This window comes from Phalacrocorax carbo, chromosome 3 (assembly GCF_963921805.1).
Source record: "Phalacrocorax carbo chromosome 3, bPhaCar2.1, whole genome shotgun sequence".
Classification (NCBI taxonomy): Eukaryota; Metazoa; Chordata; class Aves; order Suliformes; family Phalacrocoracidae; genus Phalacrocorax; species Phalacrocorax carbo.
In genome coordinates, this window is record NC_087515.1 from 66085466 (window position 1) to 66109229 (window position 23764).

Consider the following 23764-nt stretch of genomic DNA (forward strand, 5'->3'; position numbering starts at 1 on the left):
TCTGAAAGAAAGATTTGTATTTCAGAGGTAAGCAGAACATGGTCACATGGGGACCTTTGTGCGAGAAAGACATGTAGGAGGTGGCACTTTGTTGCAAAGGAAACTTAGCGAGTATTGGTGGGGGGAAAATAACCAGGTTCCTGGGCTACAGCATTCAAACAAAGCCTTTTCCTTCACTCATGCTGAGCGCCACATGCATGCAGAAACATATGCAAATCAGCCTTAATCTACCGAGTGTTTTGCATTTTCAATGAAATGAGAGGAAAAAGAAACATTTTCCTCTGTATTAGCTCTAAGTGTGCCCATCAATAAGACAATTATTGCAATGGTTTTGCATGTTAAAAATGGGTTTTAAAGCAACAGAAGGTATAGAGGGGAAAAAAAGCCAAACCAGTCCTATGCTGGGCACCTGCAGGGTGAGCCTCCATGTTTCCCGGCACTGCTCTGCACCGGCCGCTAGATAAAGATCTGTTTAAACTCAGCCAGGCTTGGTGCAGTTACAGCTGGAGTCCTACAAGGCAAGAGCTTTGCCTCGAAGACCTGTTGTAAGCTTGATGTTTCTTTTTCCCTTTTTTTTTTTTTCTTTTAAGCTGTAACACATTGCTTAAGCTGTGGCATGCCTCAAAGGCAGACCTTTCCCTCTTCCCAAGTTGCACACCACTGAGTCCCGCAGTCCTCCCTTACATCTTGCACAAGCGTTTTTACGGCGTGAGCCTGCAGCCTTTGCGCAGGCAAGTGCTCCCGCAGACTTCCCCTTCTCTGTAATCCATACCCAGCACCGGGGTCCTGCCTGTGGTAATTGCTCCGAAACTACCTCAGGGCTGGCTCTTCCCCAGCCCCCCAGCATTCACTGAGAGCCCAAACTGCATGCGAGGGATAGATGGGAGACACAGGCAAAACCTGGAGGGGGCTGCTGCAAGCACTAGTCCCATCTCACGTTGAAAGCCAAAAGCACATGAGAAGGGACTTTGCAGAGGGTGAAAAAGGCCTTTTTTGCTCCTCCTTTTCTGTGCACTGCATGGCGTGAGGGCCAGCAGGTGGCTTTGCCTGGGAGGACTAGGCAGGCTGCTGGGGAAGGATTAAAAAGGCCCAGAAGGCACCTTTGGGGGCTCTCAGCCCATATGTGGCTACACATGCTTGGAAATAGAAATTACTTCCTTCATGGAGCTGAAGTCTGCTCTCAAGAGCATCAGTCTGCCTTTGAAGCGCTTGCATGAACTTACATTTCAGCAAACAACTTATTTTCAAGCTACTAAATAAAATGCAATTTTTTTTCCTGGCAGGGTGCATCTTTTTTCTCTTATTTTTGTTTTGTTGGCGATTGCTTTTACTCTCTAGCATTCCTGGGGCTGGATGTCCTCAGCGCTTATGCTGCATGAGGCTCTGCAGGTTGGCCCAATAATTTGCTGTGCAGCATAACGCACTAGGTTTCAAAGTATATTCTCACCCCTGGTTTCTTAAGACAAGCATGAAAAAATCTGTTCTACAGTATAGGAACTCCAGAATATTTTGCTCTTAAACAGTTGGGTCCTGATCCGATGGTCTTAGATGAAGAAATAAATTCTCTTTTTTAAGATAAGAGCTCCCAAATGCTTTATTCTGGGAGATGGGCAGTTTTGCACAAAAGGTGCAGCAAGCCTCCCACCGGCTGAAGCTGACCTGGACTTTGGTGTCACTAGAGATGTGCCTCGAGTTTACAACACGCTAAATGCTTACTATTTTGTGCTGTGCTCCTTCCACTTCTTTAACAATCAGTGAGAACTGAGGATGTTGAGGCTACCCGCGGTGTGCAAACCTCTGTTCCTTACTTATCTAAGTGTGCTGGAAAAAACCTTCTTGGGTTGATTGTTGCCTACAACACCACCGCCAAAACATTAAAGACAAACAAGATTAGGAGACCATGCTGGTTTAAGTATAAAAAGGACACACTTTATTTATCTACAAGGCAGTACATTGTCGTATAAAAAATTAAGTGCAGATGAAGCTGCACTAAATGCTATTAAGGCAGCAAAGTCAGAGGCTGTTATAAAAAAAAAAAACCAATAAAAAAATAAAATAAAATCAGTGTTTTGCCATATCGATAAAGATTTGGTATGGCAGTACGAAGAACCATATATTTCTAAGAACCTGATTCAGTACACAAGACCCAAATTAGGGAACAATTAGCTAGACATGGAACAAAACAGACAACATGAACAAGACAGTGTTCTCCCAAACATATGAAGGTGCAATGCATGCTGTTACAAACCAATGAGAAACAAAACAACACATCCAGACAAAAAAAGAAATCTCCCAGGAACAGTGTTCAAAAATATTGCTTATAAAAAAGGGGGGAAAATATAAATGATGTAAAAAAATTAAAATAAAAAGGTCTGAAATGCTAGTGCATAGTCAATTAGCTAACATCAACATTTCTTTTCTTTCCATATAAAGCTCTACTGCTCCTTTTACACTAGCAGCATGTCTACACGCTAAGGTCTGTAGCAGCAAAACACAGTATTCATTTGGCATTTACAAAATTAAATTACTGAATAAAAATATAATTTTTCTCATAAATCTATGTTTCATACAGTAATATTTTTTAAAGCAAGCTAATTACCCCCCCCCAAACAGAAACACACAATGTATAATGGCCTAGAACCATAACAGAATGAAAGAGTATTTCAAGAGGCATGGGTGTTTGAGCATTCACAATCTTGATCAGTTTTCCCCCCTTGCACAGACTAACGTTTGTAGTAATGCTTTTCACTTCAGTATTTTACACCAATGCATTTTGTTCAGTGATTTAAAATATATCTGTTTGAGTACCTGCTCTTTTATTATAAAAAAAATAAAAAAAAGAAACAAACAAAACCCCGCCCCTGGCTAACACATCACTGAAATAACAATACTGGTGTATTAGGTCGGCTTGATCTCAAGAAGTACAAAAAAATTACCTTTATTTTAAGTCTGCACTTAAGATCATTAATTACTGATTCAAACTTAATACCTAATAATTTAGGCAAGTATCATCTGTTCAAAAAAAAAAAAAAAACCCTCTTAAGTTGGGTGAAATCCAACAAGAATATATATGCTGAGTGACTAAATGCACTTTGTGCTGCTCCCAACTGTTGTACCACAACAAAGATAGGCTCTTCTCCCATTCATGAAAAGTTTTCATGCTGAGGAACAGGAATTTCCCAGCGGAGGTGAAGTGTTCTCAAAACCATAATGCTTCTCTGTCCGTTGACCCTTTCACATCACCAGAGTCCGGGTGGGGAAGGCGGCCATGTACTTGCGCGCCTGATCCGTCAGGGCCATCTGATCCTCGATCTTCCCGCAGGACGCTGACTCCCAGGCGTTGTTCAGATGCTAAATTAGAAGCAGGCAGAGAGATTTGGGGTGAACGTCATGTGGCTTATTCATAGCCCCAGCCGAAGCCAGGCCCGCTCGCCATTAAGTGCTGCATGAACACACAGTAGGACATTGTCTCAGCTCCAGATAAATCGAAATCTTAACACAACAGGAAAAAAAACTATTGCCCCCACTTCTCAGGTAGCGACCGGAGGGGTGGGCAGACCAGACGACCTGCAGAGGGGCACACCACAAGAGCCGGGATCCAAACCTCCTCACTTCTCTCTCAGACATTGTCTTCTCAGCGAGGCCATATTTAAAGCCTTGCCTTTAATCCTTCCTTTCCGTGAAAGGTCTAAAAAGACAATCTATTTGCAGGTGGACTTTACAGTCAACAGGGCACAGACAGGTTAAAGCCCACAGTTATAATGTTCAGTGCTACCACCACACACAAATTCCTGCCAACCCTTCACTCTAGAAATACAGCTGCTCTGCCCCTTCATTCCCTAAACGGACCTGACAATCCTGGCTGCCTGACCACAGCTAACAAAGAGTCCCGTGCTCAAAGGTGCTTTCACCTGTGTGCAGCGATTAGCACGTGCCCATTAGCAGAGCTCCTCCGGCAACGGAGAAGGCTGGGGGTGGCGACTCTCAGCAGAAAGAGCGTTTTAATTATTGTGTAAGCCATTTCACTTCTTGTGGTATTTATGGAGGTTACAGACACCATTTAGTATAATGTTAAAGTGAGATAAACATATCTGCAGAGGGCTGTGCACACTGTATTTTATTTACTCACTACACATGTGAGATGTTTCTCATTGCCTTGAGCTATAAACAGTAATGAAATTTCAAAGCTCCTAGGATTTACCAGTATACACACACAGTTACACACACTTTTTTTTTTTCCTATTGAACTCTTTCACATACGCAGTGTGCCCACTTTTCCACATCAAGATACTCACTAAGCCCTGAATAAAAACTCTGTTATTATGTGGTGCTAGTTGCATGAATACCCTGCATTCTAAAAATGCACACGACTGTGCTTAATGGAAAGCTGCCTGCCAACGAGGAGATCCCGGCCCTGTTGAAGATTGAGAAGGTCTACCCCCAAGATCTACCAACAAAGACAAATCAAGAGAAACCCTTCTCTATTTCCCTGTGCTTTCAAAAATGGTCATCTTTGCAGTTCAAGATCTGCATTGCTCAACGAGATACCCAACGCCTTCCCAACATCTAGGACACTGGGTGAAGCATAATTTAGTGGACTGCAAACCATCTCCTAAGAGCAGAACTGCCCCAGCGTGCCCATGGCTCTTTATGCTGCTCCTTCTAGTTGCTAACTGTGCAAGAGGATCCTTGAATTGTGTTTAGAGAATGCTCTTCTGACTGTAAACAGTGTTATCTGAGACATATGGATAGTAAAAGGCTGGGCAACATATGAAATACAGATAATTTGTCAGAACATGCCCTTATCTGGGCACTGGTACAAACACAGGGACCGAAGTTCCCTGCCTCAGAAGGCTTATAGTCTAAAATGGACAAAATGAGTGAATAAGTAAGCAGCATGGCCAAGATGAGGGCAAGCATGTTAGTCCTCTGTGAACTGCTGGGCTTCCCTAGACATGGCTTTCTCTTCTCTGTAGACAAGTTCCAAATGTTTTCTCTCTTCCTGACGCCTTTTTGCAGGGAAAAATCCTGCTGAGCATCAGTGGGAGTTCCCCATGTGAAGGAGAACCAGGTCAGGCCTCAAATCAATAAGTTTCTGCAGCTTTTTGTGGGAAAGCCGCATCTGTGAAGTGAACAAACGTGCCGTACACCTCTTTTCTAGAGTGGTTCAACCTGGGCTGGCTGTGTACCTCGTGCTGTGGCTCAGCCTAGGGCACACACCACAGCCAAAAAGCAGGTGTGACATACTTTCTGCATGCCGCAGACGTGCATGCGACACATTACAGCTTCTTTTATGTTTTGGTTAAACAGCTTCCAGGGTAACTTTTTCAAAGGCACCTACATCAGCTGGGAACCTACAGCCTCCTGTTGATCCTCAGTGGGACTCAGGCACCTGTGAATATTTTACCCTTTTATTTTAGAGGTATTTGCATGAGGGACCAAATTCATGCCTGGTACAATGCTATCGGATTTACTTAGAAATCAGATTTGGTCTGTACACCTCAAAAGCCGTTGGTAGTTCCACGATATTCAACATTTCGAAGGACAAAAATACATGTCCCACCAATACTTCCCCGTGATCTCCCAAAGCTCAAATGAACTGTTCTAGAAAAGTGAGATCAGCGGTCCACTAAATAACTGAAAACATGTATGGAGAAGTCCATCTGTCACAGTATGTCAATTTTAAAAAAGAGAAGTAACTTCAGGCAAGGAGTGTCCCGATTTCATAAATTAGGCGTAATTGTTAGTATCTACACCGAGCTCTTTGTATTAACAGCCATGTGCTTAGAAAAGAAAAAATAATAAATCTCTATCCTGATATCTCCAACATCTCAGCAGGCTGCTACATGTCACTCATTCCACTGAAAGCCTGGTCTTCGTTTAACCTGATGTCAGCGCAGCAGAAGCCGCTGAGGCAGGCAGTAACCCTCTGCCCTCCCTCCAGCGCCCCGGGGAAGTGCTGGGCAGCAGACGCAGCAAGCGGCAGGAGGATCAGCTAGACCCCTGTCTTGAGCCTGCTCGAAACAACGTACTCAAATTTTGCCCTAGAGACAGCGCAGGAGAATCTCCCCGCAGAGTTTTGACCCTTGGATTACTTCCCTAGAAATACATTACACCATTTTTTTCCCCTCTTGTGACAAATTTATAAAAAGAAACTAACTTTGCAGTCCCACTGACGGTGGTGAGAGCTTTGCTCCAGTAGAGAAAGCAGAATTTGACCCAAATTAGTGTATTTACTGCAGCAGTATATTTACTGAGACAGCTTTCCATTTTATCCTGGGGGACTCAGATAACGTTTCAAGTGGGTATATTTAATAAACATTTTCTGTCTGAAGCCTTGGCTCTCAGCAGCCAACACAAAACAAAGCACAATGCCTTTGCCTTGCCAGCCCTGCAGCCCAGCGCCGGAGGCACGTGTGAAAGTTATCCGGACGCGAGAAGTTTTACTTCCCTTCTTGGCAGGGAGCGCTGGGTCCCAGGACCCACACAGAGCGCCTTGCCGTCCTGGGCACGCACAGCTCTGGGAGCACTTAGCGAAAAGGGAAAAGCACCGCAGTGAGGACTGACAGGGCTCTGTTACAGGCAAGTGGCAGTGCCTCGCAGAAAGCAGCGCTTGGCAAACGTACCAAAAGCAGAGAGACCTGGGCAGAAAGCTAGAGGCATGCAGCAAGACAGCACGGAAAGCAAAGCCAAAACACTCCTTTTGCAGAATGCTCATTTCATTTCCCCTATCACATTTAAAGGTCCAACTCTGCAAATCAACAGATGGAAACACAAAAGCTTTTCTAACTAGAAGCCAAAAGGCCTGCCCTAAAACCCACTGAAAGTGATGGGCATGTTTTCATTGATTCATCCCACTTAAATTCAGCCATCTAAGAGTGAGGTGTTCGTTTTGGCACCTAAATCCCTAGCCAGTGGGAAAAGAAAGGGATTTCTGCAGTACAATTCATTCCATTTGTATTTTTTTTTTATTGCCTCAAAGACTGGGAGACTACTCTCAGTTTTGCTGTCAACTAAAAGAATTTAAGCCTTTCAGCCAGTACTTCCAGCTGTATTTTTCTCTTCCACTCACAGCAGTTTTCTCTCTTTAAGTTATACAGGGAGTGGGGGGGAGAAGGTGGTGTAATACTATGAGTTCCCATAGAATAAAATTACAGACCCATGGTACAATTCCAGCTATGCCATTCTCCTTGGCTTATTTTTTTTTTTTAACCTCAGTAATCCTACCAGCACATCCTTTTCCTGGCAGCAAAACTACCTCACTTATCCTGTAATGTGCCTTCAACTGCCCTCAGGCAGATGCAAACTGTAAACAAACCGTCAAAGCTTTAACTGGGATATCCAGTTAAAGCACTTTAAATAAAAACTTGGACCATCTAGAGAAAACAGACCAGCGTAAGGAAAGAAAATACTGTGGAAAGGCGCTTCAGAACAGAACTCGTCCTTCAGCACTCCGAGTCTGGACCGCATTTCATGGGCTGTCTGCATCGCTTAAGAAAGCTCCTGCATTACAACACCTTGCCTGTCAGGAGTGGATGCCAAAACCAAACACTGATGCAGCCCTGCAGTACCCAGCTCCCAGACGGATGGAAGTGTAGTAAAAATCTTTGGGCAAAGAACTGCGTTACAAGACAGAGTTTAAATCTCCGCTACGCTGGCAGGTGTCTTCAGCAACTCCAGCAAAGTTATTGGTGTTACATATGTTTCCATTAGTTTAGCCAAGTTGTGCTGGCATTTAAAACAAAACAAAACAAAACAAAAAGCCGAAATGTTTAAAATATTTAGAAGGCTCAGACTATTAGAAGGTATCTCATTGTGTTTCTCTACTGCAAAAAGCTGCGTTTCTTGCCAGTTTTCCCTTGGATTACACGGTAGGGGCAATTCGCAGAACATGCCGCTGAAAAGAAGGCTTGCAACAGAAATGCACTACTCCTTCTGAAACAGCAAAACAATCAGCACCTTAAACAAAGCAATTTCCTAGCAGAATATGATGCGTATCGTGTAGAACAGTACAGCTTTCTATTCTGTAAGGATGCAGAACCAAGGAAAGACCTTTTACTTATCAAGACCAGGCAGTAAAGACGAATTAAAAACTCCTGTGACCGTAAATGAATTCCATTTCATTTTCTAAAGCCGAGCACTGTTTCTGCTCATGCTGCTAGTTCTCCTATGGGGCGTGGGGCAGCCTTCTCCTCAACTCTGGGGCTTCCCCGGTTGCTCAGAAATACAGCTTGCTAAATGCGTGAGAGTAAGATGGTCTGACTTTTCAGTTTTTATTAGAAGCCTGATACCAAAGCTAGAAAGAGCTATTTGGTGGCACTTTTAAGAGCTTAACCCTGAAGCCCTTACTCAGACAAAACTCCTGTTTGAGAAGTATGAGCTTTCCAAGTAAGATTAATGGAAGAGATACAGAGATACCTGCAACTCACATTAGGATATTCAGTCCCTTTCTAGTTTTGTCCTTCAGTAATTTTTTTTACTCACTGATCAGAATACATTGCTGCAAATGGCTGATAGTTCAGCTGTCACTTTTCTTCTTTCTGAGAGACCATCGCCTGCTTGGGGCGACTGTAATTCCTGATCTGTTTGCCAACCCAAGTTCTGCTGCTCCGCGATGTGATGGCTGACCTGTAACTTCAAACCTCATTTTGCTCCCTCAGCTGTGCCTGTACACATCAGCCACTGGTGAGAGCAGGGACAACACAAGGGAGGGAAATCTGCAGGGCTACCTCCCCTTGCTGTGCAAATCTTAAACCTCCTGGGGCTTCAGCACAGCGTGTTTCCCCCTCTCGCTTGATTAAACGAAGAAGAATATGAGACTTCAGTACCTCTTGCCCCAAAAAAGCCATGGAGGAAAACCAGGGAAAGTCTGCTGCTGCAGGAGAGCATGCTGCCTCGCCTATACATTTTGCCCGAAAACCAGCTGCAAATGAAATTCCACCTTTCACTTTTTAAATGGAGAAAATCAAGGCTAGTGACAGCTCATATTCTTGAAAAGGTTAACCAAGTAACTGTTTTAAAATCCTTTAAACCTAGTCTTTAAAGAAAATGGTTACATAAACCGCTGAAAGTCAGGAAATTAGAGCTCAAACGTGTCAGTCTGTGGTTAAAAAATGGAAAGTGACAGGAGCTAGGGGTTGAAGAACATTCTCTTTAGCTTGCAGGGCTTCTACCTTGTGTTGTTTCCTTTGTTACTGGGGGAAGAAGATATCAAAGCAGTGCTATTTTCTTAAAAGGTTCCATTTCATGGTCTCTTTTGATAGCCTGCAGGGTTAGGTGGATGGTCTACGATTTAGCCTACTTTTCTACCTGTTAAAATGTCTATGTTAGGATAGTCTGTATTATGTACTGCTACAGAACATAATGTGAAATAAACCGTAATTTTTACACAGGAAGGGCCAGAAACACAGTTTTCGTGTAACCCCTTGCGAGGCACTGTTCAAGCAAATGCTCGGTCCAGATCATCAGTTTGCCTCAATAAGGGCTTCTTAGGTTATCCCAAAGTCTTAACCCTTGGAAAAGTTCCTAGTGAGGCCAAAAACTCCCTACAGCGATATTGTCTGAGCGACAAAAATATAGGACACAAAAATACAGGCTGTAACTAACTCCCGCAGTGTAAAGCAGAAGTATTTGGGATCCATGCAATGGAGGGTAAGAGTAATTCCTCCCCAAGGCAATACATGGGTTTGGTCAGACATCGCCTATTCCTGCCAGTAAGAGACTATCCAATGCACAACCGTTAGATTTGCCATGCAGGATAAAAAAGCTGGCTAAACCTTCATACCTTACCAGAAAGATCCTACACACAGCTGCCTTTACATCCAATGCTTTACAGAGACTTAACCAGGGGATGAAATGAGGATGAAGCCCAAACTCATACCGGGTCTATGAGGGCTTTTTCTCCCATTGCTGTAGCGCAGCACCGATAGCACCACATTCCCAGTGCAGTCATATGCAGCTACCTGATCTCCCATGCCAAATGATGCGACATGCTGTTCCTCCTAAGCGATGGTGAATTATATCGTGCTATCCGATTATGGTCAGCAACCACTATCTACTAAGTTGCGTATGATCAGTTGGGTGTCCAAAATGCAGTAAAAAATATCCTTAAAGATTGCTTTGAACATCTGTTACTCTTGCCTTCTGTGGAATTTAACAGCAAAACAATAAGTAATCAGGCACTTTGGCGAGCTTATTGCTAGCCAAATAATCTTCGCCTTTATGTAAATACAGTGCAAATTATTGAAGCAACGAAAAATACTGTGGGCTGGTAAACGTGCTACCTCCCTCTCATGTAAGTTCAAATTTAAAAGAAAATTGAATTTTAAGAACCAAACATATTAGGAAAAAAAGTAAGTTTAGCGTTCCTTTTCTTTCTCTCTTCCCTCTCCATGCACACATCCCAAGGTGCAGAGTGTGCTATAATTCTTCCTTGGACTGAAGTCAGTGAGAATTTGCCTAAGTAAGAACAGTTGGATCAGGCCCAAAATATTAACAGCAGCAATGTAAACATATGCAGACACAATTAAATTTCACCCAGATGAATTCCCTCGTGTTTAATGTCTACCTGCATGGAATCAATGCATTTAGTCTAGTGTTTGTGTGTGTGTCAGTGTGTGTGTACATGCATGTGGGCGATATACCAATTTATAAACTAGAAAGCATAGAACGAGAACATGCTAAAACCTGAACACAAGGCAAAATCAAGCGCAAATGCTAACATTTTCAATTGCTTTGCACCCTTTAGACACGCTGTGTCCTCATCACAGACGTCCGACTCCACTGGGACGGAGGGGGAGAAGCATTAGGGCAGAGCAGCAGCAGTTTCTGGCATGAAAGCGAGCCAGACCACCTGCCCTCTCTGAGCTGTACAGGGCCACACTCCCTGCTGATGTGAGGCCAAACAAGTCTTACCAGGGATGAAGCAGATTCTCACTTTTAACCATGACACTAAGACCAATTCAGAGAGCGCAGCCATCGGCAGACAAGACTGTGCTGTTATAAAAGATCTGTATTTCATTCTGAAAAATCTGTCTGTGCAACCGTCAGAGAAACCTCTAGCTCATTCTTCATTTAGGATTACATTTCAGCTGAAACACTCAATGTTCCTTCATGGACAGAGAGAATAATTTTACCTTCATACTGGTACACCAAGAAGCTGCATACTCAGTATTCATTTTGGAGCTTTTTACAACTGTTTTTTCTTTCAGTTCAACATGCTTTAAACACTAAGATGAATTGGGAAATAATTTTTAACTTAGTTTCTACCAAAGGAGAAGTCATCTTTATCCAAACAATGAGAATACCTGACTTCTAACATGCAAAATTAAAGGCTTTTCCTGAGCAAGCGCTTAAGAATGGGATCCAGAATGGGCCACAAATTGACGCATGTAAACTTCCTGAACAAAATCAGTGTGAGTGAGGACAGAAGGTTAAACAAGCCCTTTCACTTACAGCAGCTTGTAAAGAAATTATTTTTAGATAGCAGGAAATATAACACTGTTATGCCAAAGATCAAAAGATCCTATGTTACAGGCACCTCAGACGCTTCATTTTTATTACAGGCAGAATGCAGGCAACTACCACTAACAGGACAACCTACAACATACTCTATGAACCTACCTGAAAACGTTACCCTAAGCCTATGGAGGAGCATGGAGTTTGACTGGGGGACACGGCCAGGCATCAGCATGCTGGCGAGGCAGCAGGACCAGCAGCCTCCTCCCACATGCTGGCCGGGGAGCTCCAGAGACCCCCATCAAAGCTGGAGCCCTGGGCTTCTTTGACATGAGATGGTCTGAATTCAGTCCCTAAATAACCGCCCTATCCCAGGGGCAGCGGATCTTCAAACCCTCCTCTTAGCTGTCTACCACTGTGCAGCTAAGAAACACAGTTCATGAGAAAAGAGCGAATAAGCAACAGGGAGTGAGTCTTTGGCCCCTGTGGACACACCCACGCAGAAGGGAGACACAGTCCCTGCTCTCCAAACCTGCTTTTCATCAAATGATTCTGCAGTGCAAAATACAAACCTGCTCTGTGGCAGACTGTGCCAAACAGGGACGTGAAATTTTAATATGTCGCTTTATAATGCCTGGCTAGAGATGCTTAATCAAAACCAGGTTTTCTTCATTCTTGCCTACTGCAAATAACCCCTAACGTAAATTCTGGAAAGAGGGAGGAAAGAGAGTATTAGCCATGTGGGCTATCTGTCTGAAAGTCAGGAACTATGGAGTTATAATTTCCTTTCTGACAGTGACTCAGACGGAGGAACGCGACACTTTCCCTCAATTTGCCCATTTGGAGAATGGATATAAAATCGCTTATTCATCTACCTAAGAAATACAGGGTGTGGTGGAAGGATAACTGATCATCATCTACACTGCATTTCATCCTCTGAATGACTTCTGTCCACAAGAGTTGACAAAGAGTCTGCCAATGACTTTGGTGGGCTTTGGATCAGGCCCTAATGTAACGGCTATATTTTAAAGTTCAGCAAATGTATACGTTTGTTAACAGCCGGAAAATGCATAAACATGTAAAACCAGCCTCACATCTGGCTTACATTAAAACAGTCACACGTTTAATTCAGCTCAGAGATTCCGTAAGCGTTACGAGGCCCCTTCAGACCACCGTTTACAACCACGTTTCTGGTGCGACCTCAGCCTGCGTTCAGGGAAAGGCCATCCTGGTGCTTGGCTGGGCCGGCAATACTGACTGAATCTGTGCCAGCCAGCTGGGCAGCTGGCTCTCGCCCCGAAGCCAGTGACAAGTTCTGGCCACCACCAAAACACTCAGCTCTCCTGCTCTCCTAAACAGCAGAGCCACCTACAAGAAGTCTATAGGAAAAAGCCTCTCATACCTGTTTAACACTGGAGCCAGCTGAGTTACAGTGCCCCACGCACAGGGCTTTGCCCTGTTTAGCTTCCTGGCACAGCTGTAGCCTCGGCGTCCCCACCCTCCACAGGAAAGGTGAGATCCTCAGCCACATTCATCTGAATGTTTCATTCTTCCATATTCAAAACCAGTCTCTGATAAAGCAATATATATAAGGTTTTTTATATGCAAAGGGTATTTTTGTTAAAGAATAGTTACCTGCAGAGGACTAGCTAGTGGCTTGTTCCTAGGTACTGCAAAAGTTTTGTGAAAACCACCATCCTCTTCAGACACAGGCATCTTTAAAATGGAGCTGGTAAGAAGATTCTGAACAGGAAAAGAAAAAAAAACAGTTTTTCAGTAACTCAAGAGAACAATTCAAATTTGAACATATTAAAAGCAGACTCAGCCTGACTGCAGAGGGTGCAACACTGGGCATGGTCAGAGACGGAACGCTCTGCCTGGGAGCAGACCTCAGCCTGGGGTCCCTGGGACTTGGCTTTGCAGGAGCACTGTCACGTGCAAAGGTTTTTCATCCAGTGAAGCTCCCAAGTGCAAGAATAACAATAACATTGACTAGTCCTGGGAAGCAAAGGGATCCATGCTCATGCAAGGTCTCCTTTGCACAAAACAAATCAGACTCTCTCTTTGTTTTACCAGTTTTAACGCTGTGACCTAGTCATTTCTATACCCAGGTGCAGGCGCCCTCCAAGTGCAGGCTCGATACAAAGACTGTGGGCTGCACAATGATGGCAACTTCTGCTGCCTTCTACTACAGGCATTACAGTGATCTAATGAAGAGTGGGATTTTGCTTCTTATGCTTAATACAGGAAAATGATATGGAAATAATGAATAATGAGTACTTGTGAGGAGGGTCAGACAAAATATTTTCTCTCTTGAATCTAAGATCTGAACAGGGATGTAAACCACAAAAATCATTTGGTGGTGTGAAAACTTGCACTTACTGGCACATCTTCCGTAGCAGACGTATGTGTAAAGAGCTGAGTGTTCAGGTTTTCTCCTTCCCAGTGATTCGAGCAAAAAAAATTTCCAGCTTTATCTGTTGGAGACTCCACCTGAAAGCAGGAAAGGTGCCATGATAAAAAGCAGTACCTAACTGACCAGAAGGAGACATACCTGTCAGTTCTTAATAAATTGAATAAATATTCTTCACAGCTGTGCATAATGCATGTTTACAGTCCTGTCTTTTACAGCACCCAGAAGAAAAAAGTTCAAGTTTCTCAGAAAAATCCCCACCTAAAAAAACTTTGAATGCTTGCACTCGGCGTTCTCAGTCAGTATTCAGGAGTTTAATCCCCTAGAAAGGACTGAGAATATATGTATTTTTAGAACTTTAGTGTCAAAGTAGTATAATGCAATGTCCTCAATTGTTCAGGTTTCTAAGTCACTCCATGGAGCTTGGTCCCTGTGGGGTTCTTCTATAGTTTTCACCAATATTAGAAAGATTCAATCCAAATTCCTGTCTAATTTTTTTTTCTTTTTAAGTTTCAAATGAAAACTGCATTAGAACGGCCCAAGCAAACCCCTGCTGAAAACAGCAGAAAGACTTCTATGGAAATCAATGGGAGATGAATTAGGCATGCCTAGTATACTATATAGAACCGACACTAAGATCTTGGGGCTCACATGAAAGAAAAACAGACACAGCTATTTAACAGAAAAGGTATTGGTATAAGTTTCTCAGCAAAGAGTGCTGAATTAAATTGCCTCAGGTAAGTTTGAGATTTACCTCTTGTTTGATTTTCTTCAGCAAAGGGGGTCCACTTTCATGTAGCCCAGCCACTATTGCAGATTCCTCCGACTCCTGCTTGATAACGTCCTGCAGATCTTCTACAAGATGAGTCGGAGTTTGAGGCTGAAAGGAAGAAACGTTATATCCAAGTCCCAGAACATCCCTCTGCACTAATATCAAAGCAACTTTTATCATTGTTTCCTTCTTACCAGCATCTTCAAAGGACCATATTTGATTTCCTGAGCTGCAAGTGCGTTTTTGAATGGAGTGGGTGTTCTTGGAGAGCTCTCTAATATCGACCTCTTGATTGCTGGAGTTCTGAAACTTTAAAAAGAGGGAGAAAAACTTTAAAGGAACATGCTTGGAATTATTACCTCTTTACAGAATATGTGCATACAGACAGTGGCTGCTGTAAGACTTCGACAAATATTTTCCTGCAATCCTACAATCCATTTTACTTTTCTGGCAGAACATCTATTTAAGTGTGATAAGGTGCACTGGCTTTATTTAAAACACTGTCGAGTCTATATGCATGATCGTTCTGTATTAGTAACTTACCTTCACAGTTATAAAGTGGAAGTTTTACTCCAAACTAAGAAAAATCTGAATGTGCTAGCAAACAGCTCTGCAGGAAGCACACAGTGACCCAGCGCTTCAGTTGTGTGCAAACCTGAAGAAATGGACCCTCATGAACCTGACAAGACAGCGTGGTAACAGACTTACACGTGATTTTCCTTCTGAGCTTTGAAAGTCTGGTCCCTGTGGAAAGGCGTGGTAACAGCCATCTTATGGCCACACACTGGCGTGGAAGTTAGCGCAGGGTTGTCCAGGTTCAGGTTTTCGTGACTGGATGAGGTGTTTAAGAACTGCAGGTAGGGAAAGGGAAAACCAACAGGAACATCCAGATTACATTGTTGACTTCTTAAGTTGATGTTATTGAACAAAATAAAAAGAAATTATTTCCTTCTGATTGACCTAAGTGATTCTCCCGACCCTACGATGCAGGTAGGTGTATATGGGGTACCTGACTACCTGGCAAAACAATACTCAAAGAGTTTGGCTGGAGCACTCAGGAAGCCAAAATGAGCACTTCAAGAGAGGGAAGTTATAAAGAAAATGACACTCTGCTCCAATGAGAAACACTCTCCACCACTTTAACAGCCACATCCTGAAAGCCTGGTTTGGATTTTCTGCAAATAAATTTTAATTAATATTAAGAGCAGTGTGCCCAAGGAAGAACTGGGTGAAAATGACTAAGGGATGTTTCAGGAACAAACCCACAGGAAATGGGGCTAAATTCCACAAAAGATTTATATAGGGAACCTAGGTGCTTTTAAGGCACTAAATAAACTATTTATGACAGGAAAATAAATTTCCTATCATCTCTCTCAGAACAAAGTGCTCTGTTTTCACAGCACAAAATGAAAAGTGCCACCTGTGATGGGTGCATGGAGTGTTTCGGAATGGAAATAGCTGACCGAAAAGGAGGCAGCAGTATTAGTTTGGAGAAAATTGCTTTTGCATGAGTTCTACCTACTAACCTAAAATATTGTTTCCATTTCTAGTGTCTACAAATCTGTGAGCGTAGCGGTATCCTTTATTCTGACAGCGATTCACCTTATTACCTTCTAGACTCAACTTACATTGGATTAAAATACACTTTATAAAAATATGGCATGTAATAAAATACAGATTTCACTGGATAAATGATATATGATTAAAATACCTAATAGGAAATGGGACATACGGTGGGAGATCATTACATGCAATCTTTTACTATCCTTCAGGAAATGGTGTTTATCTGACTTTAAGGACTAAAGCCAAACCAAGGCGAAACTCACACAAACAGACAAGCAAAAAAACCAAAACACTTTTAAATAGTGCTACAGCTGTGAAACAAAGTAACCATCAACAGGAATTTGGAAGGCCATTTTATAACAGGCCATTTTCCTCCTCATTCCTATTCAGCTCCACCCCACACGGCCCAGGTTGAGGATGGCAAACCGTGATTTGAATTTTCTGGTTGTTGTCAGTTTGTCTCACAACCTGAATGCTATTTAAATGCAGTTTGGGGTTTTCTAGGTCAATGAATCATACTGTAAGTGGACAGAGATGGAAAGTATTACAAATGATCAGAAATGTTAAACTCTAGTAGCTGAAGGAGTTAACAGCAAGAGCAAAGCAAGCAATTGCATTACCCTACAAAAATGATCCAAATAAAAAAGAAAACCCAAGGCCCACAGATGAATTTAAATTAAGAGAATCAACAGTTAGCTTGCTGATGATCTAAACTCAGGGGTGAAGACTAAGAGCAGCAAGAAGATTCAAACACGGAGTGAAATCAACAAGCGCAACGGTAATTAGTCATTTGTTCCAAAGGATTAGTTTCTAAATTGTTAAGGCTGGGGTGACTTTTGAGAATTAGTAACATCTGTGCAGAAGTCTTGATCTACCTGCGAGGGAGAGAAGGGCAGGCTTTTGACAGGGGAGCACTTAGGAGGAGTTGAGCTGCTGACGTCAGCTAGGACCAAGGTGCTACCGTGGCCACTGGCTAAGGGGCTGGACTGCCCTCTCCTTTTGCGAAGAAGGACCCACGGAGCCGCGCTGCCCTGTGAGGCAGATAAGGACTTTGGTGAGCCAGGAGAGCCCTGACTCGACATGGTTTTGCTCAAGTTTGTGATGGGGTGTCCTCGAGGTCTACAAGCATTGGCCCCTCTTTGCTGAAGCTGCGAGACTTTGCCTGAGGGAGCTTTGCTAGCCGAAGTGTCTGTGTCTTCAAAGAATTCAAAACTGCTGAGATCACCCCATGATGAAGGATCCTGAAACAACGTGGGAGGCACGGAGCTATAAGACAGTATATAGTGCCACCTCATGAAAATACAGCGCTAGGATATGCCCATAACCACCAACAACAATAAAGTCTTTCCCAGTTCAATTCAGCTTGACCCTGTTTATTTGAGTAGTAACACTGTGAACGCTTATTTGTGTTTTCAATATATACCTTGATCACATCAAACTGTCTAACATCCTAGTAGTGTTGCTGGCAACTGAGTCCCTAAAGAAACAATGAGTCAGACAACGTCTTCACTATCTACTCGCCCAGGGTTTTCTGCTTGGTATGAAGACAGTGCCTTTCACTACCAAAAAATGTGTGCCTTGGGCTCTAAACCAAGACTGGTCTCCTCCTAACCTGCACGCCTGCTCTGGACATGCTGAATGGGACGTGACGCTGCATGAAGCAGACACCTCCGCTGCTGAAGGAGCGTGCCACCAGCGATCGTATTTCATCGTGCCACTTCTGTTACACGTAGTATCCCAGAGACCACAATGAGAAAAGGCCCATGCCAACGTCAGTCAGCTACTTGGCATTTAAAATGGGTGTTTCCAGTTTTTCACATATGCCAGGGCAAGCTCCTTAAACTTTGAGAAGCAGCTATTGAAGCTACAACAAAAACTTTTAGAATGTGGTGCAGATACATGAGCAGCCACACATAAACCTACGCCATGTGTCACTTCAAATATAAACAAATATAATTTCATTGGTTAAAATCTTTCATGGTGACTCTCATTCTATTTTAAGGAGACTTCATATAGAGAGATTGCTTCAAGCGTCTGTTGTGCAGTTTGCTAAAAATCACACTCCCATACCAAGGTGTAGCAGGAAAGGGAGACACCCACAAAAAGCATATGCATCCACAGTCGAGGGCTTCATTTATGAGCAGCCGCGTTTTGTTATGTCAGAAGCTAAGCTTCAGATCTCGTAGCAATTAGAAGTTACTCGGAAAAAAAACAAAAGAAACACATTTAGGACTGTCCCAGTTCCTCTCCCCTCATTCCTTGACCACGTAAAAATCCACCTGAGGCAGCAAGTCTACTTACGGAGTCTATTAACTGGAGTGTTTCTGCAAATTCTAAGAGATTCTTAACATTATCCAGGATGTTGCTCTGGTGAACAATCATGCACCGTGCAGGGGATGCACTTTCCTCAGGTAAGCAACCGTGATCCACCGGTGGAGATGGAGTACAGTGGTGATGTTCCCCCAAACAGGAAACAGGTGCATTGTCACCACTGGTCCTGGTACTGTCAGCAATTGTGGTGCTGTGCCAGCCGGGGTAGTTTGATGTGTGGTTCTGTGTCTAAAGGAAGAAGAAAAAAAAAAAAGAAAAGGGGGGGGGGGGAAAAAGGCAGAAGGAACTTAGCAATGAAATTGCACAAGGTGTCAGATGCCACTGGAGGAAAGATAAAAGTAGTTGCATCATCATCTAAAAGCTTATGCCTACGAAACAATTGTCAAGATGTTTCCTTTCATCAGTGCAAGATCTCATTTTAAGTAATATTGGCATTGTATTTGTTATTCCAAAGTTACCTCATAATTTACTTCCAGGATTAGGAGCATGTATCATTACCAACACATAATCAATGCATACTGTGTTACTCCAAAAGCTCAAAAAGTGTCTACAAGTAATTTTCTGTGAGAAGCAAGAAACGGCAGGATTTCCCTACTGAGCGCTCAGCACTGTAGAAGGCTAAAGGGTTTAAGAGTTAGAGTTGCTTTTGTTTGCTTATCTCCTTTTCTTCTTCTATCCCTGTCTAATGCTACAGCTTACACCAATGCAATGAAGAGGCTGTCAAATCAACGTGGTTAGGAAAGCAGAAGAACAAATTAACAGAAGTTTCTTTCCAGTGTGATCATGCAACAGAAGAAATTGCAAAACATTAACTAAAGTTAAAAAGTGGCCAAACTAACGTATCATGCATGCAGTTGTTTTACTATTAATTTAAATATTACCCAAAAAAAAAAAGAATCTGCTGGCTATCACCTATCTTCAAAAATGATTTGGGGATTCTTGGCTTTGGTGACGGTGTTAAGTAATTACATAAGGGTTTTCACACATTAACATCCAATGGCATATACAACAAAGTGCGAGAATTCAGTAATAGCCAGCATTTGCTCCACACATGCAGTTACAAAGAATCTAACATTATTTGGAGAGGTAAAACAAACTGTCAAACATGCACCAAGTCTGAAGCTTACGAAGTATATAAAACACAGCTGAAGGAAAGAATACAACAGAGAAGAAAAATCTAATGTACAGGCACTACATTTTCATCACATGAACCATTGCACACTTTCAGAAATGCAGATCCCATTGATTTAAGATCTGTGGGATTTTTCATTTTCGTACAGTCATCATGTTTCCAATATTACATCACGTGACAGAGCCCAGCCCTGCTCCCGCTTTGCCAAGTAAAATACCTGCAAATTGTTTGCTTTTTTTTCCTCAATAAAAGAATTTACAAAGCAAATACAGATTTTATATGTGCTATGTTTCATCCTTTCAAAACGGAAATATAGAGCCTTGATTAGTATCGAAGGCAGAGGGGGAGTAAAAAGTTAAAAAGACAAGCACTGGGGTAACGCTGCTATCCCTCCATCCAAGCACACAGTGACATTCTTACTGGTAATGCCTGCTGCCCTTTCAGTTCATTCTCAGTCGACATTAGTAGCAACTCTAATTCCTTTATTCGTTTTTCTTTCTCAGGGTCTTCATCATTATAGTGTCTCTGAAATTAAGAGTTAAGGGAGAAGAAAAGATAAAGGTCTGATAGGATGTAGCAACTAAAATGCTTATGGCTTGCCGTCCTGTGGTTATAACAGCCAAATTAGACTCAAAGATGAAACAAACGTCAATTGTGTTTTCCACTACCAAAGTCCCTGCTGAATTTCAGTACAGACATTTGAAACGGAGAAAGTGAAAGCTATCACACCAGATGCCAACTACTGTGTTTTAAATCCACTTCAGAAGAAGCAATTATTAGCCATGTTAGAACTCCCCCACCTTCCCCATTTTCTCTCTTTGCCACACTTATTACATTAAAATCTTTCCTTAATGTACGGTGTCTGCATTTTGACTTATCAAAAGTTTAACAAATTGACTCTTGAAATGAGGTTCAAGTTATCTACCTGAATAGCTGCAGCAGCTGGCTGAGGAACATTGACAATATTTACATGCAGTGCTACTGGATATGGGATCTGACCAGGGACCTAGGCCAAAAAGCAAAAGACACTAAAAGTTATTATTTCTACCATATTGTCTGCCTGCATTGTGAATTTGTGTTAAACGTACTTTGCTTTTAGGTATTTCATATTTATAGTCTATGGAGACGAAATAGCAAAAAAAAAAAACCACAACCAATAATGTTTACAAGAAAAGAAAACAGTTTTTTAGGAATATGACAGCGAGCATTACAGAGGAAGAAAGAAAATTCATATATGAAATATCCACCCTTCCTGAATGAGAAAAGATGAATAATTTATAGATGCATTTGTAAGATTTTTCTAAATTGAAGTGAAAATGCAAAAGATACAATTTATTATCATCTAAAACTCTACAATTTAACTGAAGCAGCAGCCTGTTTCATTATTAATCATTAATAGAAAAGGAATCAGATTAAAAACAATACTTGTTCACTTGGTTCCGACAGGCAACCCACAAACAGAATATTGCTGAAGGGAACGTGGGAGATTTTGACATAGAACACCAGAATCAACCATATTAAACTGATTTTCAAGCAATGTAATATTCACCATGGTAAGAAACAGTACTGGGAACATGTTCACTGCTTACAAGATGTTAGAAACGCTGAACCCGATTCCACCACCTGAATGCCGGCCATCAATTTGAAATGTACATATTTTCATCACTGAACGAAGTCAAAGCCAAAGCAGTCTTCCCCTGACATCAAACACATACAAGTCGACCAAGACTGGGAGAAAACCTTTCGTGCTTCCTGAAATCGTGTATGACTAAATCGCACCCACCTATTCAACAAAGCAATACAAAACCCCCACCCTCCCCCCCCCCCCATTTTCAGGCGCTTACGTTTTGTGGCTCAGAGATGTGGTAGTAGGGGTAGTCACTGCTCAGCGGGGGCTGGCCGGCTACCGGTAGCTGTGCAGAAGGTGGGTTGTGAGCAAAGGCCATCAAGTGGTTGCTCTTCTGAAAGCCAGCGGCTGCTGAGGAGTGACAGGCTTTGGAGGACTCCTGCAGGTAGCCCTCCTGCTCAACCTTTCGGCGCATGGTGGAATTCCAGTGGTTCTTGATAGCATTATCAGTTCTGCAACAGAAATACATACGTTTCAGGAGTTTTAGAAACAGGCGTTTCGAATGCAGACAGATTGATAGGCAGGAAACTGCTGTTGGCATTTCTGTTTAAACCTTGAGCTGTTCTCTGACCTTCCCCCTGCTCCCACCTTTACAAATGTTACCCTCAACTTCTTGTTTAAGTTGTTTAAGTACTTTTTAAAGCAACCTCAAAGCAGGTCCTCAAACTGTAAGAAATTAATAACTTCAGCTTCACCTCATCCCCATGAGGTGAGGTGACAGCAGAGGCTAACACCCCTTTGAGGCTACCTTAAAGGAGTGCCAACATCATCTTCCTAAGTCTTAACATTACAGTGGAATTGTGTTGTACCTCATTGCTGGAAAGAGAGACTGTAGAGAACAGCTGTGAAAAGGCTAACTTCCAAGCAACCTTCCAACTGGCCACCTAGACAATGACAACATCATGCTATACGCACAAATTCAGTAAACAAAGCTGTTAGGATTCTTCTTAGCTGCAGAAAAAACTGAGATTCAAATTCTCACCGACATGAGTCAGAGAAAGCAAACTTAGCGAGTCTGTTAAGAGTACACTTAGAAACAGCTCCTCTATTTGAAAAACATCACCACCGCACGGCGTTGTTGAAACCGGTAGCTGTGATGTGTGGAAGCTACAAAAAAAAAATTTCCAAGGGGTAATTCCATTTCTGTTTTCTTCTAAAAGGTGAAAGGAGCCTGAACGCCCGCTTAAAGGGCTATCATGATCTTAGGCATTATATTTAGATCTTGAAGATGTTTCACCAAATAGCAGGAATAAAAATGGGAAGGGAAACCTCTCCCTGGCTTGCATTATTTGCTTGACTATACTTTATGTTGAGTCACTTTTACTACAGAGTGAATAAGACGCCGAATCTCTGAAGTTATATGCAAGCTGTGCCTAAGCCTTCAATGAGACAAGTATTTCCAGGCCCACTGTTTGAGGAAGTCAAGTTTCTCCTGTTTCATACATAGATTTTTAACAGGTCAAAATAATTTGGATGATTCAGGAGCAATTATGAATGTTGAAGCAGCCTTCTCTTAAATCATTTTGAATAAACAGATTGGATTTCATGTTGAAGGTATACCCTTAGCTGAATGTAAATTATGTTCCACTTGCAGAGCCTGATCCTTCCCCGTTAAATCAATTTAAATTTTGACAGTTATTGCAAGCACAAATAAGGTTGCACAGACATTTGGGAAACTGTTATGGTCTTGCTCTAGTTACTGGGGTTTTTTACCTACGGCAAACATTAAAAGCATGTAAAAATAACGTACTGTTCCATGCACTGACCAAACAGCACAGTTCCCCACCGAGAAAAACGCACATCGATGTCACTGGCTTCCCAGGTTTTGGTTCCAAAATTTTTTGATTTACAAAGTGCAGCCTGAGGCAACTCAAATGGACCACTCGGACCTACAGCTTTTTTTCCTTTTTTCCTATTTAAGGGCTAAAGGTATGTGTCATTACCGTCCAGGCAGCAACTTTGCAATTTCTGCCCATCTGTTTCCCAGTCTCTTGTGTGCCTGGTAAATAATTCTATCTTCCTCTTCTGTCCAGGAGGTTTTCTTCACTTCTGGATTCAAATGGTTGTGCCACCTCTCCCTGCACTGTTTTCCAATCCTTCCCTTCAAATGCTTAGCAATGACAGACCAGCGCTTTGGACCGTATTTCTGCACGAGTTCTATTACCTTCAAAGAAGGACATAAAAACTGCCTGTATTTAACGATGCATAATGAACCAATGAAATTTTTCTCTGGTGGAGCAATATTTTCAACAACATTTCTCAGGATTGCCACGGTAAAACTAACACACAGTTAAGGTTCCCCACTTCCCATTCATCCTTTTACCCAAAAGGAGGAATCTGGTAATAGTTAAAGCATTTCTAGACTGCAATTCTACATTACCGTGCTGTGAAGCAACATTAATTAATTTGTGTAGAAAACTTAAAAAGCACTACACAAATACTAAGCATTGACACCGAGAGGATCAGTCT

The 23764-nt window shown here is 42.4% G+C and overlaps 1 protein-coding gene across 4 annotated transcripts in view; it reads right to left on the minus strand.

The window, feature by feature from the left end:
- Nucleotides 1-1907: 1907 nt before the first annotated feature.
- MYB (MYB proto-oncogene, transcription factor) overlaps nucleotides 1908-23764 on the minus strand; it is a 28569-nt gene continuing 6712 nt past the window's right edge. For 2 of the 4 annotated variants that reach the window (XM_064447230.1, XM_064447229.1), the window contains exons 5-15: nucleotides 23239-23459; nucleotides 21513-21747; nucleotides 20594-20674; nucleotides 20089-20193; nucleotides 18507-18764; nucleotides 15351-15493; nucleotides 14837-14951; nucleotides 14625-14750; nucleotides 13840-13950; nucleotides 13093-13200; nucleotides 1908-3351 (exon numbers count right to left, since the gene is read on the minus strand). In XM_064447230.1, coding sequence (XP_064303300.1) covers nucleotides 3235-3351; nucleotides 13093-13200; nucleotides 13840-13950; nucleotides 14625-14750; nucleotides 14837-14951; nucleotides 15351-15493; nucleotides 18507-18764; nucleotides 20089-20193; nucleotides 20594-20674; nucleotides 21513-21747; nucleotides 23239-23459 — 1620 coding nt within the window. In that variant the 3' untranslated portion in view covers nucleotides 1908-3234. Of the gene's footprint in view, nucleotides 3352-13092; nucleotides 13201-13839; nucleotides 13951-14624; nucleotides 14751-14836; nucleotides 14952-15350; nucleotides 15494-17080; nucleotides 17447-18506; nucleotides 18765-20088; nucleotides 20194-20593; nucleotides 20675-21512; nucleotides 21748-23238; nucleotides 23460-23764 lie in introns of all 4 variants that reach the window. The other 2 variants (XM_064447228.1, XM_064447231.1) reach the window with 2 other exon arrangements.